This window comes from Pinus tabuliformis, chromosome 6 (genome assembly GCF_031772625.1).
Source record: "Pinus tabuliformis cultivar Carrire ecotype Pingquan chromosome 6, CPIR1, whole genome shotgun sequence".
NCBI lineage: Eukaryota > Viridiplantae > Streptophyta > Pinopsida > Pinales > Pinaceae > Pinus > Pinus tabuliformis.
This window is the reverse complement of record NC_142292.1, coordinates 1,014,960,469-1,014,975,635: the sequence shown is the minus strand read 5'-3', so window position 1 is coordinate 1,014,975,635 and position 15,167 is coordinate 1,014,960,469. Positions and strand designations below refer to the sequence as shown.

Sequence of the window (15,167 nt, the reverse complement as noted above, 5' to 3'; positions counted from 1 at the left end):
TTTGAGGCTTTAGGTGTCTTAATCTATCCTTCTGTCTTGTTTAACTGATTGATTCCCTCAATAGGTAGGCATGGCTCGGCGGTTTTCCTCTTCTGACAGAGAAATAACCATACTCAAATATTTTGGGTGGTCTGTTGTGATGCATAGGAGCTCCCTCGTGCCAAAGATGCCCCATTAAGTTCGTTAGGATGACTGCTGCATTGGGGCCGTTAATGCTCCATGATTTTATTTGATTTGGGTTGAGGCGTGTAGTGGCCCTTCCCCTTCCCTTTCTGGGTTCTGTTTGCCGGCCGCTGTCCCTCCGTCGAATCCTTCTTCTGGTATATAACATAACTGCACAGTTCCTTCAAGGATGGCCTGCCGCTTGAACCTGCAATGGAGTGGCTGTCGTTCTTATGAAATCCCTGCACCGGTCCCTTTCAAGCAATAGCTGTGAATGTTTCTTTTTCGTTATTGTGTCTGTCTGGGTCATAAACAACGAAAACGCTGCGACACTGCTAAATCCTGCCCATTTCTGTTTCACTTGGACTTCAAACATCCTCAAACATGGCATAACTTTCTATCAGGTCCGCCTTTCGGGTCACAGTCGCATATCGCAGCCGGCCGATCCCTTGTTTTTTTAATATTTGAACAATATACATAAAACAGCTGCAAAATCATGAAAAATGGCTCTGGCGGATTTGAAGAACATATATATTTTACTTTCGAATCCCATCGGATCCAAAACCCATCATAATCGGCATCTTCCCAGGGCTTCCCTTTATATTTTCTTTATACAAAGAAAATACACCAAATACATTGAAAACGATATGGGCGCGGACTTTAAAAAATATGAAATGGAGTGTTGTGCATATATCGGGTCTGGCCCATCGGCCTGCACCATCATTTGTGTTAAAGCCCCGCCCCTTTGAAAGTGCCGATGCGATATCAGCGATCACCGCGGACCCGATATTTTATAAAATGGAGTGTTGAAGGGTCATCGGGTCCGGCCCATCGCATCGGCGCATAACATATGTGAAGGCCCTGTACTCTTTGGCAGCCCCGATAGCGAAATGCCGACGTGATGCGAGCCGTTGATCTGTGCACGCGATTAATGGCCCTGATCAAATCGCTAGACCGCAATCACAATGCCACTGCCGATACCACCGACCTGCCGATCGCCGATATTGCCGCGGACTCGATATTTTATAAAATGGAGTGTTGAAGGGTCATCGGGTCCGGCCCATCGCATCGGCGCATAACATATGTGAAGGCCCTGTACTCTTTGGCAGCCTCGATAGCGAAATGCCGACGTGATGTGAGCCGTTGATCTGTGCACGCGATTAACGGCCCTGATCAAATTGCTAGACCGCAATCGCAATGCCACTGCCGATACCATCGACCCGCCGATCGCCGATATTGCCGCGGACCCGATATTTTATAAAATGGAGTGTTGAAGGGCCATCGGGTCCGGCCCATCGCATCGGCGCATAACTTATGTTAAAGCCTGCCCCTCGTAATCGCCGATAGCGAAATGCCGACGCGATCTGGACTGTTGACCGGCCAGATCCAACGGCTGATATGATTTCGGACCCTTAAGCCTGCAACTTTGGTTTTTATGTGATTTTTTGGGTATTTTCACCTTCCGATAGCGTAATTCTGCCCTCCAAAGGGCTTCCCTCTTGCAACCTCTTTGATCGGTGGGTAGCTTTTGTCATGTCTTGATGATTTGAACAGCAAACATGGATTTTGGGCATGACTACAAGCATATTTGCAGCCTTTGAGAGATTTTTGAATCTATTTTTAATCCATTTGCATAGCAAAGCTAACACTAGCTCCTTCTGGGGATGAGATCCTCCCTGTGAGGTCTCAAGAACTGCAGATCAATGCCTTTCCTGTAGAAAACAAATTAGCCAAAATTTCCTAGTGTTCCATTGGGCATGGAGTCTACTTTGCTTATCCTAAAACTGAAAAAATAAAATATTTACAGTTTTAAGGCCTAAAGACCTTAAATCACATAGCTTTTCAAAAACCGCCCATTAATTGGGCCATCAAAAACTGGTTCTCCCTCCATACTTTTCAGTATGAAGGTAGTGTTCCCTTGAATCTGTGAAATGATGAAAGGGCCCGTCCAGAGAGCATCAAATTTCCCATGATTGCCTTTCTCTTCTTTAAATGCATCCCATTTCATAACCAAATCCCCAACCTGCAAGTTGTCTCTCTTTGCCTTCTTGTCAAAGACTTCCTTGATCCTCTGCTGATGTGTTGTAGCTTTTTCAATCAGCTGCTCTCTGATCTGATATAATTCTGTTAAATCAGTGATTCTATTGGCCATAACATCTTCTTCATTCTGCGTTGTTTGGAGCAAATTTGCCACAGGAAGAGTAAGCTGAATTGGAAAAATAGCATCAGTACCATATACCAGCTTGAAAGGAGAGCAGCCTGTAGATCTTTTGATGGTCACTCTGTCTGCCCATAGTGCATATTTGAGCTTTGCATCCCAATTCTTCTTATTATCTTCTAACAGCTTCTTAATAATCCTGATCAGACTTTTGTTAGAGGATTCTGCTAGACCATTCCCTTGGGGGTAATAGGAGGTGGAATGAACAAGCTTAATGCCCATTGAATCACACATTTCCACCAACTCTTTTGCCTTGAAGGCTGCTGCATTATCTGTTATAAGCTTATGTGGGCAACCAAATCTGCTGAAAATGTTTTCTGATAAAAATTTCATTACCACATTATGATCAGCCTTCCTTGTTGGGATTGCTTCAATCCATTTTGTAAAATAATCAGTGGCAACTAATATCCACCTGTGCTGGCCACTGGAGTGCGGGTTGATTTCACCAATGAAATCCAAGCCCCACTGCTGAAAAGGTCCTTTTGCAATTATTGGCTTTAGGGGCAGGGATTTTAACTGTTGCTTTCCTTCAAATCTCTGGCACCTGTCACAAGATTTAACAAAAGCAAATGCATCAGAAAATAAAGATGGCCAATAGTACCCAGCTCTGAGAATCTTTTGGGCTGTAGTTCTCCAATAATGATGTCCTCCACACATGCTGTTATGGAACTGTTGCATAACTTCTATTGATTGTTCTTTGTCCAGACATCTTAAAAGCACTCCAGATGGATCCTTCCAATAAAGCGAGCTATCATTGATGCAATATTTCATTGCCTTGAGCTTTAACGTTCTTGCTTGACTTTGAGAAAATTCTGAAGGAACTTCTAACTCTAAAAGGAATTTAATTATTGCAGCATACCAATTACATGAAGCTAGGTTCTCGGCCACCGACTGCCCTCTCTGCAATTTAGTTGTTTCATGCTCTTTCATTAGACCATTTCCTTCTACATTGAACAAGAAATTGACGTCCAAAGATTTGCAATTTTCTTTAGCCAACAGTTTGGCCAGCCCCTGACCTCTTACCAGCTTGGTAGGCTTCAGCTCTATGTTGAATTCTATCATTTTTGCAATCCATTTCGCTCTTTTTCCATCAGCATCAGGTTGCGTTAAGACATCCTTTATTGTAGCACAAGGCACATATGCAACTATTTTGGAATGCAAGATGTATACTCTGAAAGCTTTCAAAGATTTGATAAGAGCGTATGCTTGTTTCTCAATAATATCATACCTCAGCTCAGCATCCCTTAAGGTTTTACTTAAAAATGCCACCGGATGCTCTAAGCCTTCTTCATCTGCTTGCAATAAGACTGCTGCAAGGGTGTCGTCAGAGGCAAAAGAAAATATGCGGAACTCCTTGCTATAATATGGACTGATTAAAGTGGGGGCCTCCATAATTGCCCTTTTAATGGACTCAAATGACTTTCTCGCTACACCATTCCACTTGATCTCTGACCCCTTCTTCAACATAGAGGTAATATGCTTCACAAGTTCTACAAAATTTGGGATAAATCTCCTTACAAAATTAATCTTTCCTAGAAAAGACTGGATGTCCTTCTTCGATCTCGAGACAGACAAGGTCTGTATCGCTTTTACTCTTTCTGGGTCAATTCAGACACTTGCAGCAGAAACAATATGTCCCAACAACTTGCCTTCTTCTAACGCAAACTGTGACTTCTTAGGATTTACTGAAATCCAAAATCTTCTGCACTTCAAAAACACTTTCTTCAAATGTTGCACATGGTCTTGATGGCTACTGGAGTATACTGTTATATCATCCAGGTAGATAAGGACAAATTTATCCTTTTCTCCCACAAATGCTATATCCATAGCTCTCTAAAAGGTGGCTCCAGCATTCATCAACCCAAAAGGCATCTTGGAATACATAAAGGTACCCCAAGGAGTGGTGAATGCAGTCTTCTCCTGATCATCCGGATGCACAGCAACCTGATTATAACCTGAAAAACCATCTATAAAAGACATTACTTTGGCACCTGAGACTTGCTGCAACAAATGCTCCATTTTTGGTAGAGGATAATTATCCTTTTTGGAACATTTATTTAGATTCCTGAAATCAACACATAGTCTGATTTCTCCACTCTTCTTCCTCACAACAACTAGATTGGCCACCCATTTAGAATATCTGAGAGACACTATGATCTTAGCAACCAGCAACTTTTTAATTTCTTTCTCAACCAGAGGAAGGAGCATAGGATTCATTGGTCTCAGCTTCTGTTTGAAAGGAATAGTGTCTTTCTCAAGCGGAATTTTATGTTGAATTATATTTTCATCATATGTCTTCAGATCGCTGTACTCCCAAGCGAACACATCAGCAAATTGCCTCATTAATTTGCAGTATTCAGCACTCTGGTCAGCAGATATATTGCTGGACAGATTTATGAATTTGGGGTGGCCTGGACCTCCTATATCATGTTTTCAAACTGCAGTTTGATCTTCTTTTTGGGCAACTTTGTAAGGCACATCATTGTGATCAAACAATCTCTCAAGAGGAATTAGACCCTTAGGAATATGGTTGCTAGGGAGTTGGACTATGCTATTCTTGCCAATCTTATTTCTAAGCTTGGACTTGGGATCTTCTAACAAAGCATCATTATTTTGGTCAATTTGCATTTCAAAAAACTCATCAATGACTTGAAGAAACCTATTTAGCTCATCATCATCATCAAAAACCCTCCAATGGTGGACATTATCAGGCACGGAGGGTCTATACTTCATTTGTACCTCATAAACTAGTTTGGGAGGCGATGGAGGTATAAACAAACTAGCTGAGACAGCAAGGGAGTCGGCAAGCTGATTTTGGGCTCTAGGAATATATGAAATGCAGAAAAATTCAAAGAACTCTTTGGTTCTCCATACCTCATCTCTGTACGCTTTTAGCCTTGGGTGCTTTGCTTGGAATGTTTTGTTCACTTGCTGAATTATCAGATCAGCATCTCCGAATACCTTCAGCTTCTTTATTCCTCTGTCTTTGGCGGCATGAAGGCCCAACAACAGTGCTTCATATTCTGCTATGTTGTCTGTCACCTGAAAAACCAACTTTAGAGACAATTGAATTGTTTCTTGTTGTGGAGACACTAGCACCACCCCTGCTCCTGCAGTCTCCTTGGTACATGCTCCATCAAAGAACATCTCCCAAATCTGACCTCCTGTATTATGCTCAGCCTGAGCTGTTGGTTTCCTGATCTGCAATGCAGCCTTCTGAGATTCTTCTATTTGGAGAATGCAAGCTCCAAAATCAGTGTCCACTGCATATATGGGATGGTTTGTAGGATTCTTCTCATCGCTAATGATATATGCCAGCTGTGCTTCTCTATATAACCTCCTGCTCTCTCCTCCGAACACTGGGACAGTTGCATAAGATAAATCGTTCTGCAATGTTCCACCTAGTCTCTTAATCCACCCTCTGGACAACAGCATGCCAAACTTAGGAGGGACATCTGCCACCACAATATCCATTATCATGCTCTTCATGGGAAGCTGGGTTAGGGAAATGGCTAAATCTTTAATCAATCCCAGACATTTCACCTTCCTTGAATCAAACGAGAATAGGTCATGATATGGTCTGGTGATGTCAAGGCCTAACTCTTCCATGACGGTTTTAGGCATCAGATTGTGACTGGCACCTGTATCTAGGAGGCAGTTGTGGAGAATTTTGTCATGAATGGTCAAGGAGACATAAAAAGATGGGGAATTATCCTTGGCAGGTTCAGTCATTGGGCTTAGCACAACTGCAGGCCTATCGTCTTGCAAATTGACAAAGTCAGTGGAGGTTCGTGTGATCTTCAGCTCGAGAGCCTCAAGGATAGGCTTTCTAAACATCTCACTCTTTACCAGTTCTGTCAGAGGCACGGTTATTTTTAACTTCTGAACTTCTGATTCGAAGCTAAAAGAGAGAGGTAGCTTGTCAGGACTTTTTACCTCTTGAACTGGTGCTTTGAGGGTGACTGGATCAGCTGCTGGTCTTCTTTGTATGCTATTCTGGGTCTCTGTTTGGACGGCAGCTTTTTGGGCAGGATTCTCCTTGATATTATTTGCATTTGACCTTAGATTATATCTTTTCTGCTCCCCAGTTTGCAGAACAGCCCCTCTGTCCCACCTTTGACTGTCTTGCTCCTGCAGCAAAGACTCTTCGTATGCAGCCAATGTCAAAAAGGCATCACTGCCTTTATCTTCCATACAGAGAATTTCATCCTCATCTTCAATCTGTTCCTCCTCCATGACCACATTCTGGAAAGGAGCCTTAACCTTTTGATCTTCGTTAGTTTCTTTACCCCTCTGAATGGTTTGTGATTGTTCGTTGGCTCTTCTGAATGGATTCAGATTTCTTGGTGCAAATGTGCCTGGGAGCCTTGTCTTCCCAGGGTTCTGATCAATCTCCAGCTTAGAAATTTTAGCAGACAGTGACTCGATCATTCTAGTCATTTTATCAAGTTTGGTATCTGAGGATGAAGCAGAAGAAGCCTCGCCTCTCAGCCTCCTTCTATCAGCGCGACTTTTGAGCTTTTCTGCAGCCATAATGTTAGATTTAACTTCTAGTGCCGCATCCTGCATTTCAGCTAGGGTGGCACATCTTCTTTCTCTCAACGACAAACAGAACTCAGAGTCAAAGGCACTGGTGTAGGCAAGTTTGGCAGAGGTGGGGGTAGGCTTTACCTCAGCTGGTATCTTACTATACATACGGTTGAATCTTTTATTAAAATCAGACAAGGATTCCCCATTTTCCCTCTTCAGGTTTCCAAACTCCGTATGATAGTATAGCAAGTCCTTTTTATCTCCCCAGTGTTTTAGGAACGTATCATCTAAAGCTTCGATATCTGCTATAGATCTTGGGGCTTGTTCTCTAAACCATTTCCTAGCCTCCCCATCTAGACTTTGGACAAAGACTCTCATCCACACATCATCTTCACTAATATCCAGATTATCAGCATAGCTATAAAATGACTCAAGGTGTTCTTCAGCAGTGACACCTTCAATCCCAGTGACCTTGGGCATATACTTATGATATTCTCCAGTGGGCATAGCATTCAAGGGAGTGGGCAATATTAAAGGTCCATACCTGGGGGCTATGATTCTTTCCATTTTGGTGGTGCTTGTGGTCCTACCATGTTTGGAATTTGTGGAAGGACACTAGCAGATGGGGCAGTAGGAAATAATGTAATGGATGGCAGAGATATTGGGATGTTTTGGACAGTATGGGAAGCTTTCTTTGGACTGAGATTCAAAGGGGAACTAAATGGACAAGGAGCTTTATGAATCTCTGCAGGTACTTCTTCATTAGCAATACTAGGCTTTAAATCTTCAAACTGCGTATCCTCAACTAAGAACTTCTCATGCAGAGACAAATAAGATTTCTAGGGCTTACCTGATTTTGATGCTCCCTTCTGTGATGTTTTCTTCGGGTTAACAATATTCTCAGGGTCAGGCACTGGGACAGCTGGAGACTTCTGCGGATTTCTTCTAGTATGCCTCACAAACTGAGCCAGAACTTTCAAAGTGGATTCGCCAAAGGATGGCCTTCCTCCAGTGGAGTTGCCAGACAGATGATTACAACCAACGTCCATGTTCAAACCTTGTCTGTCATCAAAGCTTGAAGCTGTGTCGTCTCCCAGGGAAGCTGAGCTTCGATTCTCTTCTCCCCGGCAATGACGCCAATTATGTTATCACTCCAGGAAACTCTCCGAGGTTGTAAATCAGAGATGCCTGGTAACATATAAATTTTAATATTGTTCTCTAAAATATTGGAATGAAAGATGGTTTGGATCAAGTCGGATAACCATTTCAGCTCTATTCACACTCAAGGCATGCATGAACACCCCCAATAACACAAGGCTTTAGACTGCTAATGCTCAATAGTTTGTAGATTTAATGGATAGATGGAGAACACTGACTATGCCAGCAGGTTGCATACATGGACCTATACGAATGGCTAGCTACAGGCAGCAAATGAACTTACTGACTATACTGGCAGATGCGTATATAATTACACATATAAATGGCTAGCCATAGGCAGCAAAGAAGCTTGCAAATCTAATATATCAAAGCAGAGATAAGATGACAGTTATCTGGCCTCGAACACACAGAAAACCTGAACAAACTGTTCAGGTGCAAGCATAGAACAAAAGAGAAATGGACATTAAACATGTAGCAGCAAAAGAAGCTTGTATTACTAAAGACTACAGATGAGAAGCTTGAGAAAACAGGGGAGGAATAATCTCCAAAAGTTGAACCCTTGTTACATCTTGTTTTCAGCTATTTATAGCTTGTTTATAATGGTCCTCAGCCTTTTGAGGCTTCAGGTGTCTTAATCTATCCTTCTGTCTTGTTTAACTGATTGATTCCCTCAATAGGTAGGCATGGCTCGGCGGTTTTCCTCTTCTGACAAAGAAATAACCATACTCAGATATTTTGGGTGGCCTGCTGTGATGCATAGGAGCTCCCTCGTGCCAAAGATGCCCCATTAAGTTCGTTAGGATGACTGCTGCACTGGCAGGGCCATTAATGCTCCATGATTTTATTTGATTTGGGTTGAGGCGTGTAGTGGCCCTTCCCCTTCCCTTTCTAGGTTCTGTTTGCCGGCCGTTGTCCCTCCGCCGAATCCTTCTTCTGGTATATAACATAACTGCATGGTTCCTTCAAGGATGGCTTGCCGCTTGAACCTGCAATGGAGTGGTTGCCGTTCTTATGAAATCCCTGCACCGGTCCCTTTCAGGCAATAGCTGTGAATGTTTCTTTTCTGTTATTGTGTCTGTCTAGGTCATAAACAGCGAAAACGCTGCGACACTGCTAAATCCCGCCCATTTTTGTTTCACTTGGACTTCAAACATCCTCAAACATGGCATAACTTTCTATCGGGTCCGCCTTTTGGGTCACAGTCGCATATCGCAGCCGGCCGATCCCTTGTTTTTTTAATATTTGAACAATATACATAAAACAGCTGCAAAATCATGAAAAATGGCTCTGGCAGATTTGAAGAATATATATATTTTACTTTCGAATCCCATCGGATCCAAAACCCATCATAATCGGCATCTGCCCAGGGATTCCCTTTATATTTTCTTTATACAAAGAAAATACACCAAATACATTGAAAACGATATGGGCGCGGACTTTAAAAAATATGAAATGGAGTGTTGTGCATATATCAGGTCCGGCCCATCGGCCTGTACCATCATTTGTGTTAAAGCCCCGCCCCTTTGAAAGTGCCGATGCGATATCGGCGATCACCGCGGACCCAATATTTTATAAAATGGAGTGTTGAAGGGTCATCGGGTCCGGCCCATCGCATCGGCGCATAACATATGTGAAGGCCCTGTACTCTTTGGCAGCCCCGATAGCAAAATGCTGACGTGATGCGAGCCGTTGATCTGTGCACGCGATTAACGGCCCTGATCAAATCGCTAGACCGCAATCGCAATGCCACTGCCGATACCGCCGACCCGCCGATCGCCGATATTGCCGCGGACCCGATATTTTATAAAATGGAGTGTTGAAGGGTCATCGGGTCCGGCCCATCGCATCGGCGCATAACATATGTGAAGGCCCTGTACTCTTTGGCAGCCCCGATAGCAAAATGTCGACGTGATGCGAGCCGTTGATCTGTGCATGCGATTAACGGCTCTGATCAAATCGCTAGACCGCAATCACAATGCCACTGCCGATACCGCCGACCTGCCGATCGCCGATATTGCCGCGGACCCGATATTTTATAAAATGGAGTGTTGAAGGGCCATCGGGTCTGGCCCATCGCATCGGCGCATAACTTATGTTAAAGCCTGCCCCTCGTAATCGCCGATAGCGAAATGCCGACGCGATCTGGACCATTGACCGGTCAGATCCAATGGCTGATATGATTTCGGACCCTTAAGCCTGCAACTTTGGTTTTTATGTGATTTTTTGGGTATTTTCACCTTTCGATAGTGTAATTCTGCCCTCCAAAGGGCTTCCCTCTTGCAACCTCTTTGATCGGTGGGTAGCTTTTGTCATGTCTTGATGATTTGAACACCAAACATGCATTTTGGGCATGACTACAAGCATATTTGCAGCCTTTGAGAGCTTTTTGAATCTATTTTTAATCCATTTGCATAGCAAAGCTAACAGGTTCCAAAGAAGAGAACCAGAGAAATGCTAACAGACTAAGCTCAGAGGAGGAAAGATTGGTGAAGCATGTGTAGCAAGAAGGAGACTTGTTACTGTAGAGGCTGATTGCAGCTCACAAGTTAAAGTTGTTAGAGAGATCAAGAAGACATATGACAAGGAAAATCAGAGGTGTAGTAGAAGCAAAGGAAAAAAACAGAGGAGTCAGCTTTAGAATTTGATTAAGGTAGATTTTTTTTTAGATTTGAGTTTGAAGAATTAGAATGGAGAAACTTAGGAAAGATTCAAATAAATGTCAGATGAGTGATGAAGAGTGTAGGATAAGTATTGCAATTATGAAAGCATAATTGGATATACTAAAGGAATGGTTTCAAGAGAAAGAGAATGAAGACCAAAGACTTGGATGGAGAATAAGGAAACAGGTCAGGTGGAATCTATTGCAACAGAGATGGAATGCTATGTTGATGAAAAAACTTGAACAAATACATATTGCTTTGTTGGAGAAGGAGAGACTCATAGGAACTGAGTCACAACAAAGAGGATTTGCTGAAAACTAGAAATTCCATGGTGGGAATTTGGTGCTTGAAGCATCAAAAGAGACCAAAAGGTCTAGTAATTTTAAAATTAATAGTTTATCTATGAATGCAAGTAAGTAATTTGTTGCTATAGAGATAGCTAATGACCATTGTTATGATCCATAAGTCTTTTGTGAACCTGAAGGAAATTGGGATGATTGTTCTTCATTCCATGAAGTTGAGTTTGCAGCTTAATTATAGAAAGAACCAGTAGCTAAAGAGCAAAAGGCCAAAGAAGTTGAGACCAGGGAACCTGTAACAAATGAAGGAAAGGACACCATAGAGAACATCAATTGTGTTGATGTGATTATCAAAGAGGAATTACTCCTAGAGCATGGTGGATAAAATTGTAATAGATCATAATTGATCCATCCTGTGATCAATGATATACAGAATTTGGTTGACAGTTCAAGTGATGATAATGATGAACTTTCAGGTTTAGTTCTTACTAATCTCAGTATGACAGAGTTATCTGGAAAAGATATAGGTGAATATGGTGAGCCAATTCGAGATTCGTTCAAAATTTGGAGACCAGGAGAAAGAAGGATGATAGGAACAAAAACACAACATCATGGAAAAGAAAGACTAAAGGACCGTCAGCAAAATAGAGTTTGGAATCCTGGAGGTAACAAGTCATTCAGACTTGTAGCTATCACATTACTACAGAAAAGTGACAGACCTCATAGACAAGAGTCTATGTTTTTTTTCCTACATCATGAGTCCGATGCAGGAGCATCCTGCTCAGAATATTATTGTACATTTAGTTGGATTAGGGGGGTGATGTTTTTAGTTATTTTTAAGAATCTTGTAAAAATTGAGTGGAAATCTATGTGTGAGGCTTTTAGTTGTGAAATATTCTCAACTATGTGAGAATATCAAGGATAATTAATGTGTGTAGATCTAGTAGAAATCTTAGGGATTATGAGATCCTTAAATAGGAATTAGTTGAGTGAGTTATGGAGAAGATTATGGATTTAGAATAATCCATAACTGTGTACTTATTTCTATAAATGTAAGCTTGCGAGGAGAATGAGATATAGAGTTTTTGAGATAGTTTTGAAATAGAGTGTAAGAGTGTTAGACAAAGCTAAGTAGAAGAGAGAACAAAACAGAGCACGATATTTCCTATACATATATGTAAATATTGTGTGAATGAAAGAGTTTTTGTGTTTAAGTCTTGTTTATGTGTATTCTATTATTATGTGATTGATTTCGTTGGTTAATTAAGATGTAGGCTAAATTCCTCTGTATTGTGTGAATTTTGTGCTTAGATGTATTCGAGATCTCGTTGAACATAGTTTAGAGAAGGACTAAACTTAGCTGAAGGGCTAAGTCTTGCCGGAACCCTGTCAAATTCACGCTTAATCCAAAAAGAAGAGCGGAAGCCTTCCGATCAACAGATTGACAGATCTACAGTCATCGCGTCGTTAAAAAGCATGAAGGTTAATCCAAAATTGGACGTGATATTTTATTAAACTAGGTTAATAGATCAATTAATATGGGCCATCCAAGTAAAGGAGGCCGACCCGATGGATATTGCGTGGAAAAGTGAACAGAGGTTAATATAATTTTCGGACCCAATGAGATATCAAATGTGGTTTATTCCAGTTGAAGTCTGGTCAATCATATCCGTTCGTTGTGAAGGGCGTGATCCAATAGTGATCACATGGTAAAGATGCGTGTGGGTTAATATAAGAATCGAACTCGAGAAAGTTTGAACTGGAGTTTTTAATTCCTTTGGGTTTCATGAGTAATTTGGGTTTTTTCCAACTATCGGGTAAATAAAGGAATTCTGCTATTATGGCAGACTAACGATATTAAAGGTTTAAACGGGTTTTTAATCTGTTTTGAGTTCCACTAAAGAGGTTGGGGTGTGATAATTTAATTAAACATGGTTTAATTATTTAAAAATTCTGTATCTTGTGTAAAGTTGTAGTTTCACCCCATCAATGGTGGATGTGGACCAAAGACAACAAGTTTCTCCTCAGATCCAAGAGATATAGAAAATCATGTAGAAAAAAGTCTAGAAGACCAGGAAATTTGAGCCTAATCATGCCAAGCCCTGATGGATTGAGTTTTGACTTGTCTGAAAAATATATTGCTTCATCAACATTGTTAGTGAACTCTTCAAAAAAATCTCTCTTAAAATTCATGTGGAAAATAGCTCCTGAATCAAGCAACCAATCATCTTTCCAAGAAGCAAGTGAAGCGTAGACAAGTCTTCAGTTACTTGAGTATTACAATGTGCCACAACATAGTGAGCGGATTCGGGTGCTTTACCCTTCCCTTTGTCATTGATTTTACATTTTCCTTCATTTCTTTCCTGCTCAATTTTTCCCAAGGAAACTTACATGAGGATGCATCATGTCCATCTCTATTGCATCATATGTAATGAAGATCAAACTTTTCTCTTTGGAACTGTCTGCCCCCCTACCTCTAAAATTCCTTCTTCCTCTTCCTCTTTGGCCACCTCTTCCTTTAGAAGAATCTTGTGCATATTCTTCTCTCTATGTGCAAGACACACATCTTATTCAGAAGACTGAGGAGTTTTCTTCTTCCCAAAATCCATCTCTCTCTCAACAAAATTCTTCTCGAGGGAGTCAAAGGTAATATCCTTGGGGTTTCCACCTGCTTGCGATGACTCAAGATAATTTGAATAAGTGGGATATAGTGCCTTGACATAAGCTATGAGAGGAATGTCTATTTCAACATCAGTGGTTTTTATATCATGCATAATGGATCTTACTTCTGATGCTAAAGCAAGAGGGTCATCATTTTTTAATTCAAGACTGAACAATTTAATCATCAATTGGACAACTTCAAGTTCAGAGTGTGATTCATACAGTTCCTTCAACTTCTTTAAGCCTTCAAAAGCATTTGAAAATGATGAAATATGGTGACTCGCCTCTTCATTTACATATGTTGCAATCAAGTCATAGGCCTTGTTGTTCTTATTTTCCCAAATGGAAATATCCTTATCTGAAGTGGGATTTGTAGGTGCATTATCTCCTTCTCCTTCACAAACTCCTCTCCACAACTCATTAAAAATGAGAGTGTGTTTTATCTTCCTTAACCATTCAGTATAGTTCCCTTTTCTAGATAGAACTACTCCAACAATTGATACCAGTGAATGCATTTTAAACCCTATGTGCTATGTAAAAATTGTACTATGCTTGCAATATACTATGAAAAAATGCACTTATGGTGGTAATTTTTGTAAAAAATGCACTATGATATATATAACAGAAGTATTATTTGGGGGAGGTGGTATATGTTGGAAGGGGTATATGGGGAGGTGCTATATGGCAGAGTATATTATAGAGTGGGGTTATATGTTATATAACCGGGAGGTGGTTTACGATGGGTGGTATGGTGTGATGCCGCAAGACAAAGTTGGGCCATTCAAAGGGTGGTAATACCATTCAACGTATATGACCGGGCACCATTCAACATATATGATTGTGACCATTGAATGTAACATTGATGATATATTACAATGGAGATATATTTTAGGAGACAACGTAATGGAGGGATGATATATCATCATACAAAATATGGACAACATGGAGGTGGAGTCAATGTATGGTAACTATGTGCAGTGTTGTGGGATTCAACGGGGATACCATTAAAACTTAATGAAACACAAAGCAACGGAGTCGATATATGGAATCTATATGCCAGTGACTGAGTATTGAGTCATTCGCCAATGTTTCGTTCCTATGGTATGGAGAGGCGGTTTACGGGGACAATAATGTGGTATATTAAGGGTGGTATGGAGGAGGCGGTTTGGAGTAGTATTCAACGTATTTAACGTAATTGTGGTATATTATAACTGTAGGGCCACCACAACATAATACAATGAAATAACAAGGCATGAAATAACAAGGTGTGCAATATACCATTCAACATATGGTGGTTTGCAGGGATACTAAGTCGATACCAATGACGTACATAACATACCATTCATGCCACAATCACAGTGGTGCCAAGGTCGTAGTCACAGCGCTTTCGGCTTCAATGCACCAACTCACTGCTTGGTCTTCACTGTACCATCCACACCATGCTTTCACAGACAGATATGAATCCTCTCCTTATGTTGC

The 15,167-nt window shown here is 41.2% G+C and overlaps 1 protein-coding gene across 1 annotated transcript in view; it reads left to right on the top strand.

The window, feature by feature from the left end:
- LOC149262430 (alcohol dehydrogenase-like) overlaps nt 1-15,167 on the top strand; it is a 132,068-nt gene that overhangs the window by 30,809 nt on the left and 86,092 nt on the right. Inside the window, exon 3 of the mRNA XM_089379274.1 lies at nt 11,461-11,563. Coding sequence (XP_089235400.1) covers nt 11,461-11,563 — 103 coding nt within the window. The remainder of the gene's footprint in view (nt 1-11,460; nt 11,564-15,167) is intronic.